This window comes from Lepisosteus platostomus, chromosome 8 (assembly GCF_059453375.1).
Source record: "Lepisosteus platostomus isolate fLepPlt1 chromosome 8, fLepPlt1.hap1, whole genome shotgun sequence".
NCBI lineage: Eukaryota > Metazoa > Chordata > Actinopteri > Semionotiformes > Lepisosteidae > Lepisosteus > Lepisosteus platostomus.
The window spans coordinates 33,578,349-33,593,306 of record NC_142618.1 but is presented as its reverse complement, the minus strand read 5'-3'; the positions used below and the strand labels follow the sequence as shown (position 1 = coordinate 33,593,306).

The window sequence follows — 14,958 nt, the reverse complement described above, 5'->3', positions numbered from 1 at the left end:
TTAAATTACACTTTGAACTTTCAAAATCAAAGCGAAATATTCAAAAGTAAGAACAAAATGGTACGAACAATAATAACTGCAACAGTCAAACCACACTCACATACTGTATCAAAACGTAAACAGCGTAGCCACGCAATCATGACAATAGACTGCTGCATGGCGGCAAGGACGTTGCCGTCAAACTAACTCTCTCGTTTTCACTGCGTGACATCATTTAATTCGTGGTGCATAAAACTAAAACATTGAAGCGTTAGGCGCTGATGGGGAGAATGAAGAGGCGAGGTGGTCCGCCATAACTCAAGCTTCATTAATACACAAATGCAACACAAGGGTACAGCCAAGGAGAATGAATGGAAACTTTGCCCTTTCAGCAGACCTTCAAGCCAGCCAAGCCTATGACTAGACTGGTGCTCGTCCAATTACTGACACACACAGTCCCCACAACAGTTGGTGAAACCCCGATACCTAGAACAAACACACACATATCCCTCCTACTATGCAGATTATCCAAATATTTACAACTTGCAGTTCTTAACCATCATGGATGCTACAATATTCTTTCCTCTGGCCTAAACAGTGTAGACTTGCTTAAGAAAGATGACCAGGTCAGCCTGCTGACCACACTTTGAGAAACAGTGTTCTAAACAAAGTAGAGAATCATACATTAATGTGAAGTGACTGTTTTTTTCACCTGAACAGTATTCTGAAAAGTATTTTGTCTTTATCTTACAGGTGCACTGAATTTCTCCTTGCAAAATGGGAATAGTCCTTGTGCTGGACGATTAGAACTGAAGGGTGATCTCGGCATCTTATCATTTCCTGATGAGTACATGGATACAAATGTGGCTCATGTTCTCTGTAAGGAGCTTAGATGTGGATCTTGTGCCTCAGTAAATAAACAAGCTCACTACGGAGAAGTGGCTAGTGGCCTGTGGTATTTTCCTATTAGGTGTAATGGGAATGAACCTTCTTTCTGGCATTGTCATGCACTATTTGTACCACGCCAGGCAACACTTGATAAATCCAGCTACACAGGTCTTGTATGTTTTGGTAAGTAACCAGCTGTTGTAATTTCCCTTTATTTTTATGAGGAGGTTTATTACTTGTTCGCAAACTCAGAAGCAGTTTCTGAAAAATGAGTTATTAATTAAAGTTTTGAAAATATATTAATGAATGAAAATTATCACTCACTATCCATTTGATAGTGTTAAATCTAAATCTAAATCATCCTACAAATAAGAAATACAGATACTATTTCCATCTTGTCACCTTCATACAGAATGCTTCATTTTAAATTCAGAAAGTTATTGTTTGTGTTTATTAATGTGAAGCTTGAAGACTGAATTTGACTTTTTAGTAATTGTATAACTTTATATTTGTATAAGGAATAAATACAAAATTTGAGATGTAAATGAAACACTGTTTAAATGATAAATGTAACCCAATGAAAGTATAATCAATCAATCATCTTCTATCCCCATTGCAGTTGTATTTTACATCATATTAAGAACTGCTCTTGTGTGAAGTATGAAACTGCATTCAACTGCAGTTTGTCTTTATTTTTCTGAAAATCAATGCATAATGTTTAAAATATTCTAAATGTATTTTTAATTCAGTAGTTCTGTGGTAGTAATTTAGTAGTTCAGTTCTGTGCAATTCTAATAACGAAGAAATGAGCTGGTGAAAATGAATGGATACAATCATTTATGGGGGATGAACCAGGAAGGCAGCTGCAAGTGAGAAGCTAGGGTGCCAAGTGGCGTGGTAGAAAAGATTTGTACAGTTATGGGCAGCCAGTAATTCTTTATATGTACTGTAGGAAAGTGAAAGTGTGAGATTAAAATTTGATCTACCCCCATTATTTTAGTCAAATTCTAATAACAAAATGAATTAACAAATACAAAGAAAGAGCATACTTAATACCTTGGCATTAAGTCACCTGGCTCAGAAAATCACAACACAGGTCAAATATCTGCTCTGTCACAACCCCAAAAGGATTCCCAAAATACTGATGCAGACTTCTTTGAAAAGGGAGAGAGTTGGATTGCCTGTAATGATTTGCAGGGACTAAGCAGAATGTGCTTGTAGCGTGGAATAAGTAAGAAGAACATGTGATAGTGTCTTGAGCTTTCTTAGATCAAGTAGATTTGAATATGCAATGTTTTAGAGGAAGACTGATATGGAATTAAGTGAATTAGATATGTCACAGTAAGGTGAACCCTTTGAGTGAAAAATGATAGATACAGTAGATAAGACTTTATTGATCCCGAAGGAAAATTGAGGTGTTACAGCAGCCCAGCCCAAGACGAACAAAAATAGACATCAGAATAGATGAAAAATTAAAATACGTACAGTAATACAAAATAAATATAAAATAATTACATAGGTGTGTGCGAAATATGCTTCTAGTCACTGTAAAAAACACAATATATTTTCTAAGAAGCAAAAAAAAAGAACATCCACAGCAACAAAAAAATAGTTCCAAGGGGCACAATAAAATCCTGGGAGACAGCAGTCTTTTCTGTAAAGCACTGAAGAGAGGCCATTACAACATTACTTCTTAATATCAGTGAAAGTAGTTGATGGCTTAGAGATGAACAGCCACTTGTCACGCCCTCTGCAGCCAGAGGGCGCTTCTTCTCTGTCCTGTCCCTAGTTTCCGGTCTGTTGTCCTTCCGGTCCCTCTCTTTCCCTGGGGCTATATATTTCCGGGTCTTGCACTCTGTCCTCGCTCAGCATTGACGTTCGGATGTCCTGAGACCCGCCTAGCACCAGGGCGCCCCACCTCCGCTCCCTGAGGGCATAGGTTTCTATACAGCATTCATGAACTCTTTGCCCTAATGAGCCCGGGCCTTTTTCCCGTCTCGCCGCTACGCATATGGGTCTTTTTCTGCTCTCCTACTCCCCACGGTTAGTCCCTTTGGACGTCCGTGACAGAATGCTGAGCCACTTACTGACCCCGCGAGCGGCGCTTTTTGTCTTGCCGCAGTTTTTTTTTCTTTTGCTCTGGGCTATTTTTTTTATTATTATCAGTCGGTTCCTCCATTCTTTTCGTTGGATATCACTCCGGGCATCTGTGTCTGTGAGCGGACTTCGGTCTGGCTTTCCTCAGGTTGTCCACTCCAATATCAGCGTTAGAATGTGAACGTGCCCATTGCCCAGTCTGCGGTATTTTTCCCAGGGGCTTTTGTGGTTTTTTGCCTTTTGTTTTGATTTTTTTTCTTACTGGTTTTCCCTCCTTTTTGGTCCCCCCTGCTCCCTATGTTTTGGAACTTTGGTTCCTATATGCTTTTTGTGGTTTGTCTCCCTGGCCTTTCCCAGGTTTTTGTCTGTTGTGTTTGTGCTTGTGTACTTTTTTGTTTTAAGCCTCCGGAGCTCTACTCTACCCCCCCCTTCCTCCACCCAATAAAGGTTTATACCCCGGAGGAGGGGGTAGCTCTCAGCCGTGGACTCCCGGAGGTTTCCTTTCAGTTAAATTAGGTTTTTCCTCCCCCCAGTGCTGGGCAGCTCATTTATTTGCATGGGCGTCAGGAGCCGCCCATAAAGGGGGGGGTACTGTCACGCCCTCTGCAGCCAGAGGGCGCTTCTTCTCTGCCCTAGTTTCCAGTCTGTTGTCCTTCCGGTCCCTCTCTTTCCCTTGGGCTATATATTTCCGGGTCTTGCACTCTGTACTCGCTCAACATTGACGTTCGGATGTCCTGAGACCCGCCTAGCACCAGGGCGCCCCACGTCCGCTCCCTGAGGGCATAGGTTTCTATACAGCATTCCTGAACTCTTTGCACTAATGAGCCCGGGCCTTTCTTCCGTCTCGCCGCTACGCATATGGGTCTTTTTCCGCTCTCCTACTCCCCACGGTTAGTCCCTTTGGACGTCCGTGACACCACTTTAAGGAGAGTGGTATCACCCAGTTCAATTTCCTGGTCTCCGTTCAGGTTACACTAGAAATCCTCCCACGGGCTGTACTACATTCCCCACAGCTTGTATCGGCTTGCCGGGCAGGGTTCTTTGTCCTTTGCCTTCAGTTACTAAAAGTCTCTCTACAGTACCTCCGTTCCAATTCCAATGTCTCCCATAGTCGTCTATTCCTGGATCAATAGGTCCTTGCCTCCGTGGTCTCGCACTCTGCAGTTTCCCTTGTGCTGCCTGTGTTGTCTCCAGGGTCTTGTGGGAATCAGGAGCACACTGTGTTCCATCTCAGGTTTTTTTATTCCTCCCCTTAGCCAATCCCTCTCAGGGGCTTTTCCACTGTCCCTGTCAGCATCGGGTTTGCCCAGTATTTTTCCAGGAGGAAGCTTGTGTTGTTTGAGGGGTATGGGAGTGCCGAGCTAGGTGTTATGGGCCCTTATCACTTCTTTGTTCACTCTCTGGCTCTCCCTCTTCCTCACTTGGACAGGCTAAAACTAGCTCAGCGACTCCTCACACCTCCAAGTATCGATACCTAATTGCTTCCTGAGCGACTTGGGTGTGACTGTTGTTACTGACTGTTCCTGCTAGACTGTATTCATTAGAACAACTGCAGGCAACATTGACACCATCCTGGAAATCAACATAACCCAGTCAATCACAGCCTGTAACTTCCTCCGTGGCCCACATCCTGCAACACTAATCAACATAACCCAATCAATCCCAGCCTGTCACTGCCTCAATGGCCCAAATCCTGCAACAGATACAGTACATGTGTAATGCAAGTGATGGAACACAAGTCAGTGAACAGATGGGTGGACTAGAAGTGGTCCTGCATGAGATTTGAACTCTACGGTGGACATCAGAAGACACTGTAACAACCTGCAACCTTGTTACTGAGGTTAAGTGCCCTGATGCAAAAGGAAGGAATGGGTAGTGATTTACAGCTTGCTGTGGTTTGATGGAATTTAGTCCAGCAAACCACCACTAGATATCAGCTGTATTTGCTTGGGGCAAAAAGTGTTGAAAGTCAAACCCACACTAGTTAAATATCAGTTGTGTAGGGGTTAAAGGAGTGAAAACCCTTCACCATAACAAACAGGGCATATGCAATATTTCAGAGGAACACAGCATGGAGGAGAATTAAGTGATCGGTATTTTTGTATTCTACAAATGGAATTGATTTTAGTACTGTATGTTGCTTGACATTATTCATATTGCCTGACACAATAATCCATGGACTGTAAGTGCTCTGTCACTTCACATCACTCCTGGTGTTCAATGGTTACAGTTGGGTTTAGGGAGTGAAGCCTTAACTGGTAAACTGATCCAGTGTTCATCCCTTTCTCCCAGATCACCGGGAGCCCCGGATTGTGGGGGGTGAGGATCCTTGCTCTGGGCGAGTGGAGATACAGTTTGGAGATGAGTGGGGGACACTGTGTGACTCAGGCTGGGACCTGCAGGACGCCAGTGTGGTGTGCAGACAGCTGCAGTGTGGAGAGGCAGTGGCCATTCCTGGAGGGGCTCGCTATGGGGAAGGGAAGGGCCCTGTGTGGGACAAGCAGCTTGACTGTCAGGGAAATGAGTCCATTGTGTTCGAGTGTCCAGTGTCCACTGAGAAAACACAAAACTGCTCCCACAGAAACTACGCCAGTGTTGTCTGTTCAGGTTTGAATATCAATTAAGCTGTTTTTATAAAAAGCAATGTGAGAATAATCTTAAAATCAAAATTAAACACTAAATCATCTTTCATTTCCATATAGAAGAACTGCAAATAAAACTGAAAAGAAGACATTATTTTTCACATATCACATTTCCAGCTTCAGTTCATGTGAATATTTCTGTGTAACAGTGTCACATTGTAATGTTCCCAGGACAGGAAGGTCCCAGGTTGGTGGGGGGAGAGAGCCGCTGTGCTGGGCGAGTGGAGGTGCTCCATGGATCACAGTGGGGTTCAGTCTGTGAGCGCGACCTGGAGTGGCAAACTGCTGAGGTAATTTGCAGACACCTCCAATGTGGGGGAGTCAAGGCCACCCCCAGAGGAGCCCCCTATGGAGTGGGAAGTGTCCCCCTGTGGAAGGACAGATACCAGTGCAGTGGGAGAGAGGGGCGCCTGGGGGACTGCCCTGTGTCCTGGGGCCAGGAGGAGTGTGAGCAGGTCAGCGTCGCCAGTGTGGTCTGCTCAGGTACAGTCCACTGTCACTGTCTAAAGAATATTGACTAGCACTGGACAACTGTAAAACTGGATGTATTAATATTTGAGCCAATATTTGATTAAAACATTCATTTGATGTATTTGATCATTCGGTAGTATTTGCTTAGTGATGAACAGACAGACTTCAGGGGAATTCAGGAAGAGCAGATGTGTTATAATTACTGTGAGGAAGGAGTCAGTTGTGCTCCTTGTCTTTACAGATGAAGACTGGCTGGTGCGTCTGCAGGGGACAGACAGTCATTGTGAGGGAAGGGTGGAGATTCTCATGAGCGGCTTGTGGGGAAGAGTTTTAGACTCAGACTGGGATTTACAGGATGCCAACACTGTCTGCAGGAGCTTGAGCTGTGGAGGCACTCTGATGGCCTACATTTCTACTATGTATGGTGATGGAAATGAGCCTGTGCTGTTAACTGAAGTGGACTGTAAAGGAAATGAATCTGTGCTACAGAACTGCTCTTTCACACTGAGCTCTGGATCAGTCAACAGCAGTGGGGGTGTGGGGGTGCTCTGCTCAGGTGGGTTTTCAAATGTTACTGAAAGATTCATGTATGGTGGGACATTTGGGTGTTGCTATATATTCTCACTAAATGTTGAAAAACAGTCAGTAATTCAGTAAAAATATTAAGCAAACATCAGGACCTTAAATATTGTACACAATGAAAAATGAAAATAAATTATTATGGAAAGGCTGGAATGAGATTACAATATTAACTTGATGGGGGTCTCTGTTGACAGAGCACTGGCAAGTGAGACTGGCTGGCGTGGGCAGTCTGTGTGCAGGGAGAGTGGAGGTGTATCATCATGGTGCCTGGGGCTCAGTGTGTGATGACTTCTGGGACCTGGCCGATGCCAGTGTGGTGTGCAGACAGCTGGGCTGTGGCCATGCGCTGAGAGCTGCAGTATCAGCTGAGTTTGGTGAGGGTTCTGGACCTGTCTGGATGGATGATGTCAAATGTGAAGGAAATGAATCTGCACTCTGGAACTGCCCCAGAGAATCGTTGGAGAAAGGAAACTGCAGACACAAAGAGGATGCTGGAGTGGTGTGTTCTGGTAAGATGTACATGACACTGTGAGAAAGATCACAGTAGAAATTCCTTTTGTTTTTTATGTAATAGAAAACTTAAGTTGTATTTTTTCCTGATAATGCACTTTACTCTTGTACAGTTCTGAAATATATAGCTCCTGTTTCTGTATCCTGCAGTTTGTCTAGCAAATTATGTTATGGTATTGTACATACAGTATATCCTGTAATTTAAATAAATCATAACTTACAGTAATCTATTATCAACCTAAATTATTAGAACCCAATATACTGTATTACATCAATTTCTATTACATACTAGGATCTTAGTGGAGATTTTACTCTGATAATGGTTGTGTCTTCATTCTGCAGAGCACAAGCAACTCCGACTGGTCAGTGCTGAGTATGACTGTGCTGGCAGGCTGGAGGTGCTCTACAATGGCACCTGGGGCAGTGTGTGTTCCAATGGAATGGACTCCTTCACTGTTGACTTGATCTGTAAGCAGCTGCAGTGCGGAGACAGTGGTGCACTGCAGGATGGACAACAGTATGAATCAGGCTCTGGTCCCAAGTGGTTAGACAATATGAAGTGTCTTGGACATGAGTCTGTCCTGTGGCAGTGCTCTTCTTCACCATGGGGGCATAATGAGTGCCAGGATTCTGAAGAGGCAGAGATTCAATGTTCAGGTGAGATTTTAGTTGATGATTGGATGTGCAATATATATACTGTATATAGAATTAACATTGGACAATTCTGTCACTTTCAAGGCTTATACAGTAGCCTATAAGATAACTTTATTAGCCATATACAATTTCTTGCATTAGGAATTCATCTTTTCACATACCCCAGCTTGATCTCCATGAGACACAGACACAGAGAGAAGCTTGGAGTCAGAGCAAAGGGTCAGCCATTGTACAGCACACCTGGAACAGCTGGGGTTAAAGAGTAGGATTCCTCTGCTGGCTGTGGGATTTGAACCAGCAACCTTCCAGCCATAGGCACAGATCCTTAGCCACAGTGCCACTGCCTATTTGGTGAATTCAAGCAATGCAGTATATTGGGTTCTTATTTTTGTATTTGACAGGATATAAAAAGAAGCCTGAAACAATAACAAATGACCCTGAAGACAATGTTTGCACAGGTGAGTATTATTTCATTAATGAACAATGCAAAAAGAGTAAATTCTTTTTACAGTGATGTTGCCAGGAGATGAACCTCTACTGGATGTACTGAAAATCCAGAATGCACTGGGACTTCCAAATCTGTTAAGAGAAAAATAGAATAAAGGTGTGCTGCACAGATAAGTTTGTCTTACGTTCCTCAGTTTACTAGTTTTGATCTGAAACTGATGGAGATGCTTTCAGGGAAGGTGCCTTTATTGTTCAAAATTGAAGATCTATAGTAGTGAAAAGGGACAGTTAGGATCTTCATCATGGATACCAGGAGACAAGCTTGCATAATGCTTTTTCTTAGCAAAGCTCAAACCCTGAGAAACAACCAGTTCCTGTCTGACCCATGTTGGCCGCATCAGAGCCATGTAAATCTTCAGAGTGGATGTCCTTTCACTCTTCCAAAATGTCATACAAAAAATAAATAGTTATAGAATAGGAAACAAAGAGAGACCAACCCCAAGCACAGCACTATTTGTGTGAATACTGTGCTGTAATAGGAGGGACACAACTGTAATGTGGTTGGATAATGGTTCCATACATTCAGCTGGATGAGGAGATCCTGTCATATTGGTAGCTCCCTTCATTGATTCAGCAGGAGCTGAAGCAGTGGGAGAAGTCATATTTATTTGGATCAGAAAAGTGTTACGTATTTGGGCTTCCTCAAGGTGAATCTTCTCAAGGAAAAACACTAAAGGAGACAAGGGTGCAGAGCAGAACTGGCAGCCAGTCATTTGTAAAGGTATGCAACCTGATGGGTCAATGTACCTCCTTATAGGAATATCACAGGAGACAGCACAGGTACTGGTGAGCACCCAATAGATTGATCATCACTTTGCTATGGTGAAACCTGATCTGCTTCACCTCTGCTGCGTGGAAGTGCCATTTGACTTTGTCTATCCCTGTGAGAGAAGACTTACTACAGTGGTCTTTCACCTGGAGGAAAAGTCAGGATTAAGGCAAGCTAAATCTAGGTGTTCTTTGTGGACTTGAATTTGCTTCAGATCTCTGTGGAAATGACACAGTAGTTTAACATCATATAGGCAAGGTGACTTGTGGGTGTTTGTGTTTTTTGTTCTTTTTGGAGGTTCAATGTGCACGTTCTCTGGTATGGATGTGAAAAGTCTCAAGGTTTCTGATCAGTATGTGGTATAAATGAGACAAAATACAATGATGCTCCGAAGGCAAAAAATCAATATGATGCTAAAGGTTGGGTTTCCAGGTATGGAAGCATGAGATCTCGAGGATTCTAGTATTCCAGGCTCAAAACAACACAGAATGGCTGCACTCTTTAGGCTGCTTTTAATCCTTTTGCCTGACAAGCTGTGTATACTGTTATACCATGGTTAACTCACCACCCTGAAAATAAAGGAGAAAAGTGAATGCTGATATTTACTTCACCATGTGTAGATTTCTCCTGCTGTTTAAAAAATGTAAAGTTATATCAACAAAAATTATCTTGGCATGTGTTCACTCTTAACTATTCAAAGCAGACTACCTAAGGATAAGTATTTATATGGCAACTCAGTGCCGTCCTTCTTCGCTTCATTGCATCCAGGGCCGCTGGTGAGACTTGTTGGGGCAGAGGGGTCATGCTCTGGCAGGGTGGAAGTGTGTCAGAGGGGAGCCTGGGGGACAGTGTGTGATGACTCTTGGGATATCCAGGAAGCTCATGTGATCTGCAGAGAGCTGGGCTGTGGAGTGGGCCTCTCTGCACTGCAGGAAGGTCATTTTGGAGAAGGTAATGGGACAGTGTGGCTGGATGAGGTGAACTGCAGAGGCACAGAGAGGTCCCTGCTGGAGTGCTGTTCCTCACCTCCAGGGATTCATGACTGCACACACAAGGAAGATGCTGCCGTCATCTGTTCAGGTACAGACTGGAGTTTTTACTGCCATTCACCAAATTATGAATGTTATTGCAGTACTCATGTCATTGTTGTGATTAGAATGACAACAACACAGGCCTAGTTGGAATAAAATCCCATAGAGGCTTTTCCACAACCTGTCTAATATTAATGTTGAGAAGAAGAAATACATTGCTTCAGCTGTCATGTCTTCACATAGACACCTTTAGCATGAAATTAACCTTTACTTTTTCCTTTGCAACCAAAACACATTGAAGCAGCTCTCCACTCAAACCAATTTTTTATGATACTGAAGAAATCTTATCATTAACATTGCAACGAAAAGAGCAATTTATTATCTGTTACAGATTGAAAAATATGGAAGCCCATTTCCGCCATGGAGTAAAAAAAAAACGTGCTATGGTATCTCGCAATTGCGACTTTGTATCTCAGAATTCCGACTTAAAAGCTCAGAATTATGACTTAATATCTCGCAATTGCGACTTCGAAATAGCCCACATTTCATTGTCTGTCCTTTTGTTCTTGTGACGGATTCAGGTTCTAGTGCTTGTGTCCTCACCGCTCCCACCCTAGTTCATGCCTCACTGCATTGGCTCAAACCCAGGTCTTGCTAGCTGAGCTAAAGAAAACCTTTTTTAAGTAAAAAAGGACATACAATGGAAATAAATAAAAATGTATGTGTTTCAGCTTTTATAACTGTGAATTCCTCTGGATGTGAAGTGTTTATTTCTGTATCTTTTTTCATATTGTCTCTGTTTTTGTATTTCTGGTTTTTAAATAAAAACTATTTTAAAAAGCCCACCGTCCACTATTCCATCAGGGTTCTATGGAAGCCTCACTGGCGGAAATGGGATTCCTTAAAAATTAGTGTAATTAATTTGATTTTTATCAGGGAACTGTACAAGACAAGTCTTCAGGCCTATAGATCCTATGATCCTGTACGATTTATGAATATAGTGTATCGGAACGGCCGACAAACAGGTTGTACGATCTGGTTGCAGTGTGGTGACAGCACCGCCCTCTCCTGCGCATAACAGGGATGCTGGCCGCCGGGGCTAAAGAAAGTGTTCTTTAGCTCAGCTGGCAAGACAAGTTTAAGCCAATGCAGTGAGGCACGAACTAGGGTGGGAGCGGTGAGGGGACAAGCCCTAGAACCCGAATCAGTTACAATAACAAAAGGACAGGCAATGAAATGTGGGCTATTTCAAAGTCGCAATTGCGAGATATAAAGTCAGAATTCTGAGATACTAAGTCACAATTTGAGATACCATAGCGCTTTGTTTTTTACTCCCTGGCGGAAACGGGCTTCCATAGAAAAAAGACGTCAGACAATAGGCAAAATAATTTATTTACTTCATAAGCAGAAAAAACACAGTCCACTCTAGAAAATATAAAAGTAATTTTTCTAATGCATATGCACAATGATTCAGATCACAATATATCAAAATGAGAAATAATTGTTAATGCTCAGTGATAAATATACCTAGTAAATCATTAAGGTTGTTGCCAAATTATTATTTTTTCACACATTTACATTGCCTCCTGCTGATTTCTGTACTCACTGCATGCAGAGGTGTGGACATTACTGATTCAATCTATATAATAATAATAATAATAATAATAATAATAATAATAATAATAAATAATAAATAATAATAATAATAGTTCCTTACACTTATATAGTGCTTTTCTGGACACTCCACCAAAGCGCTTTGCAGGCAATGGGGACTGCCCTCAACCACCACCAATGTGCAGCATCCACCTGGATGATGCAACGGCAGCCATAGTGCGCCAGAATGCTCACCACACATCACCTATTAGTGAGGGGGAGAACAGAGTGATGAAGCCAATTCATAGATGGGGATTATTAGGAAACCATGATTGGTAAGAGCCACTGGGAAATTTGGCCAGGGTGCTGGGGTTACACCTCCATTCTTTTCAAGAAACGCCCTGGGATTTTTAATGACCACAGAGTCAGGACCTCAGTTTTACATCTCATCCGAAGGACGGCGCCTTTTTACAGTATATTGTCCCCGTCATTATACTGGTACATTAGGACTCACATATGCCGCAGGGTGAGCACCCCCTGCTGGCCCCAATAACACCTCTTCCCAGTTAAAAACATCACTTAGCCCACTTAAAAACATTGTTTACAATACAAGTACTGTATCTTCTATTGCAACCTTAATTTTGAAAGTACCTGTTGTCTCCTAGATTTGCCATTGGCTTTATCTGTTACAGTCTCTTCCCGGTTACAAAACTTTGCTTGACTTGGTCTGCAAATCTGGACTGTGTTTGCCTGTACCAGACTCTGTTTCTCCATCCTGTAAACAGTCTTCTCCCCAATCCCAGAGTATGTGTTCCCCGCTCCCTCAGTTTTCAGTAACACACAGCTCTGGGCATTCCCTGTGTGCTGTTTGCAGGCTCCATAACTTGGCCATGTACTCGCTCAGCAAGTTAATTCTTAGTAGTCCTGTATCGCAACATTACAGATGAGTAACATTCGGTTCATCCCGGCTGTAGCTTGGTTCTAAATATACTGGGTTATTCAATATCAACCTGTAAAAAGATAAGGTTATTAGGTAAATCAGGGTAAAATAACTGCCGGTACACGAGCACAAGATTTCTTCTGTTGCAGAAATGATGTCTTTGACAGAATTCTGACCTTAACTGACTCACGATAATGGCCTGGCAGCTTGGAGAAAAAGTTTATATTCTGACTCAGACTGCTTCCAATCACGCAGTTGGAAAAGTCTGATTGTCAGTTCATTTGGAGACATGAGGAGCCAGTAGAGTAACCAATGAAAATTAGTTGGGTTCTTTCTTTTAAGATACAATATCACAACTTGGTGATTGACCAGAATGTTATAAGATATAGTTCTGGTACCCACCTTGCTCACCACTCATTGGTGGATATTCCTTTAGGTGATGACCAGTGACTTTGAACCTGCAGTTTTGGAAAAAAAAAAAGATTTGATCTGTGATATACAGTATATCATCACACTGTTCAGCTTTGATACAGCTACATTGTAAATATTTCTTATCAGAGTGGCCTATTGGCACATTCCTGTGCACTTTCACAGAAAGACACCAGGCTGCTTGGTAAAGGCGGCACAAAGATTATTAGAAATCTTTAATAACATTAATTCTAAGTATAATAATAGGCCTTGTCCCTACAACAGCATCATGACAGAGCCCTATAGGCTGATACCTTTGGTTAAATGTGGCTCTGTACTGTTACTACCAAGGGGTAAACGTTTACACAGCACACACAAGGATACGTGCCCTATTAATGTATTCCATCTGCATATTGTGTTTGTAGATGTACTTTTAAATATCCAAAAGTCATTGTCTGCTTTTGAAATATCATCATGTGTTTTACAGGCCCTGATACCACTGTCTCACCTCTGCCTGACACTAATCAACAGGAAGGTATAACTTCAGATTTCAGTCTAACATTTGTTGGTTATAAAGAGTGTATTGATGTTCATGCCTTAGATTGAATATTATATTAATTTTATTCAATCTGAAGACTACTGTCTTGACTGTAAGACCTTTGTTGTTGTGTTTAAAAGAGTTTTTATACTGAAATTCAGAAGAAGGTGGCCTTGTGGTCTCAATAGTCCCCTTTATAATGCATAAATCTCTCACCTGCTGAGCATTCTATGTACGTATATAACCTTTCTCCACCACATGTTCTCTCTCACAGCCTCCTCCCTTGTTCATTCATTGGATGGTTTTTGTCAGCCTCTACCTTACAGCCAGGGCTGTCACTTCCTCAGGCAGGAGAGTTAACGTCAAATATTAAAACATTATGTACAGTACCTTATAACATTGAATTTTGTCATTTGCAATAATCAGAATTTAACTAAGATACATAACTAAAATTTACATTTTCAAAAACACATAAAGAAATTCACATTTATGAATAGAAAATTAAAAAAAAATTGATATTGTGATACAGCAGGCCTTGGAAAACAGATACAAACACAGCAGTAAGGTACAAAATAAAGGGTTTTATTTATTTATAGTGCAGGAAACTAAACCACCAAAAACAAAGCAAAACTCGAAATCTTCTTCAAGGTACTAACTTAATGCACTTCTTCATGTTTTCTACAGTATATTGATTGGACTGATATAACTGGATGGATAGTCCTGTCTGTTTTAAAATATGGTGTCAGAGAAAATATAATGCCTGTAAAAAAATTGTTCCAGGTGTTACAGTGCTCTCTCACAGTCCAGTCCATGCTTCATTTGCTTACTGGGACAGGCTCTGGCTTCTTTGTTAAAGTGACTTTGGAATAAAAAATGAATAACTTTAAATAACAATTCTTCTAATGTACCGTATATACAATACACACCCATTGCTGGCCAGGATATGCTCTATCTCCCCTGTGACCCTGAATTGTTCAAAGGGTTAGAAATTGATGGATAGAAAAAACATAATGTGATGATGTTCTGTTGATTAAAATGAGAGAAATGCCAATATTCCAGTGGTGATTATCCTTCATGTAATGGAACAGCCTTGTCTGAAAGCTTTTTTTTTCACACAAGAATATTTCAAGATTTTTGGTTTAGTCTTAAAATGAATCATTTTGTTTTCAGGTGTAAAGACAGGAAACTGGATTCTGGGTTTGACTTTCACTTGTTTGATGCTGGGCGTGCCTTTATGTGCAGTGTCAACTGCTTTTTTCATTAAAAGAAATAAATACAGAAAACATAAAGGTAGGCTGATATTTCCCACTGCTGTCAGCTGCTAGATTTCAATAAGTACTTTAGATCTA

At 41.7% G+C, this 14,958-nt stretch overlaps 1 protein-coding gene across 1 annotated transcript; it reads left to right on the top strand.

The window, feature by feature from the left end:
* The first annotated feature begins 744 nt into the window (after window positions 1-744).
* LOC148657251 (antigen WC1.1-like) lies at window positions 745-14,314 on the top strand. Its single transcript, XM_088643251.1, has 9 exons — window positions 745-1,050; window positions 5,257-5,571; window positions 5,778-6,089; window positions 6,319-6,633; window positions 6,854-7,168; window positions 7,512-7,826; window positions 8,225-8,281; window positions 9,868-10,179; window positions 13,559-14,314. Exons 1-9 carry the CDS (start codon window positions 831-833, stop codon window positions 13,675-13,677), a joined length of 2,280 nt encoding a protein of 759 aa, XP_088499377.1. The 5' UTR covers window positions 745-830; the 3' UTR covers window positions 13,678-14,314.
* The last annotated feature ends 644 nt before the right edge of the window (window positions 14,315-14,958 follow it).

Coding starts and splice junctions, on each gene's coding strand:
- LOC148657251 (XM_088643251.1), top strand. CDS start 831: ATGGATACAAATGTGGCTCATGTTCTCTGTAAGGAGCTTAGATGTGGA. Junction 6,634..6,853: donor TGTGGGGGTGCTCTGCTCAG/GTGGGTTTTCAA, acceptor CTCTGTTGACAG/AGCACTGGCAAGTGAGACTG. Junction 10,180..13,558: donor TGCTGCCGTCATCTGTTCAG/GTACAGACTGGA, acceptor TGTGTTTTACAG/GCCCTGATACCACTGTCTCA.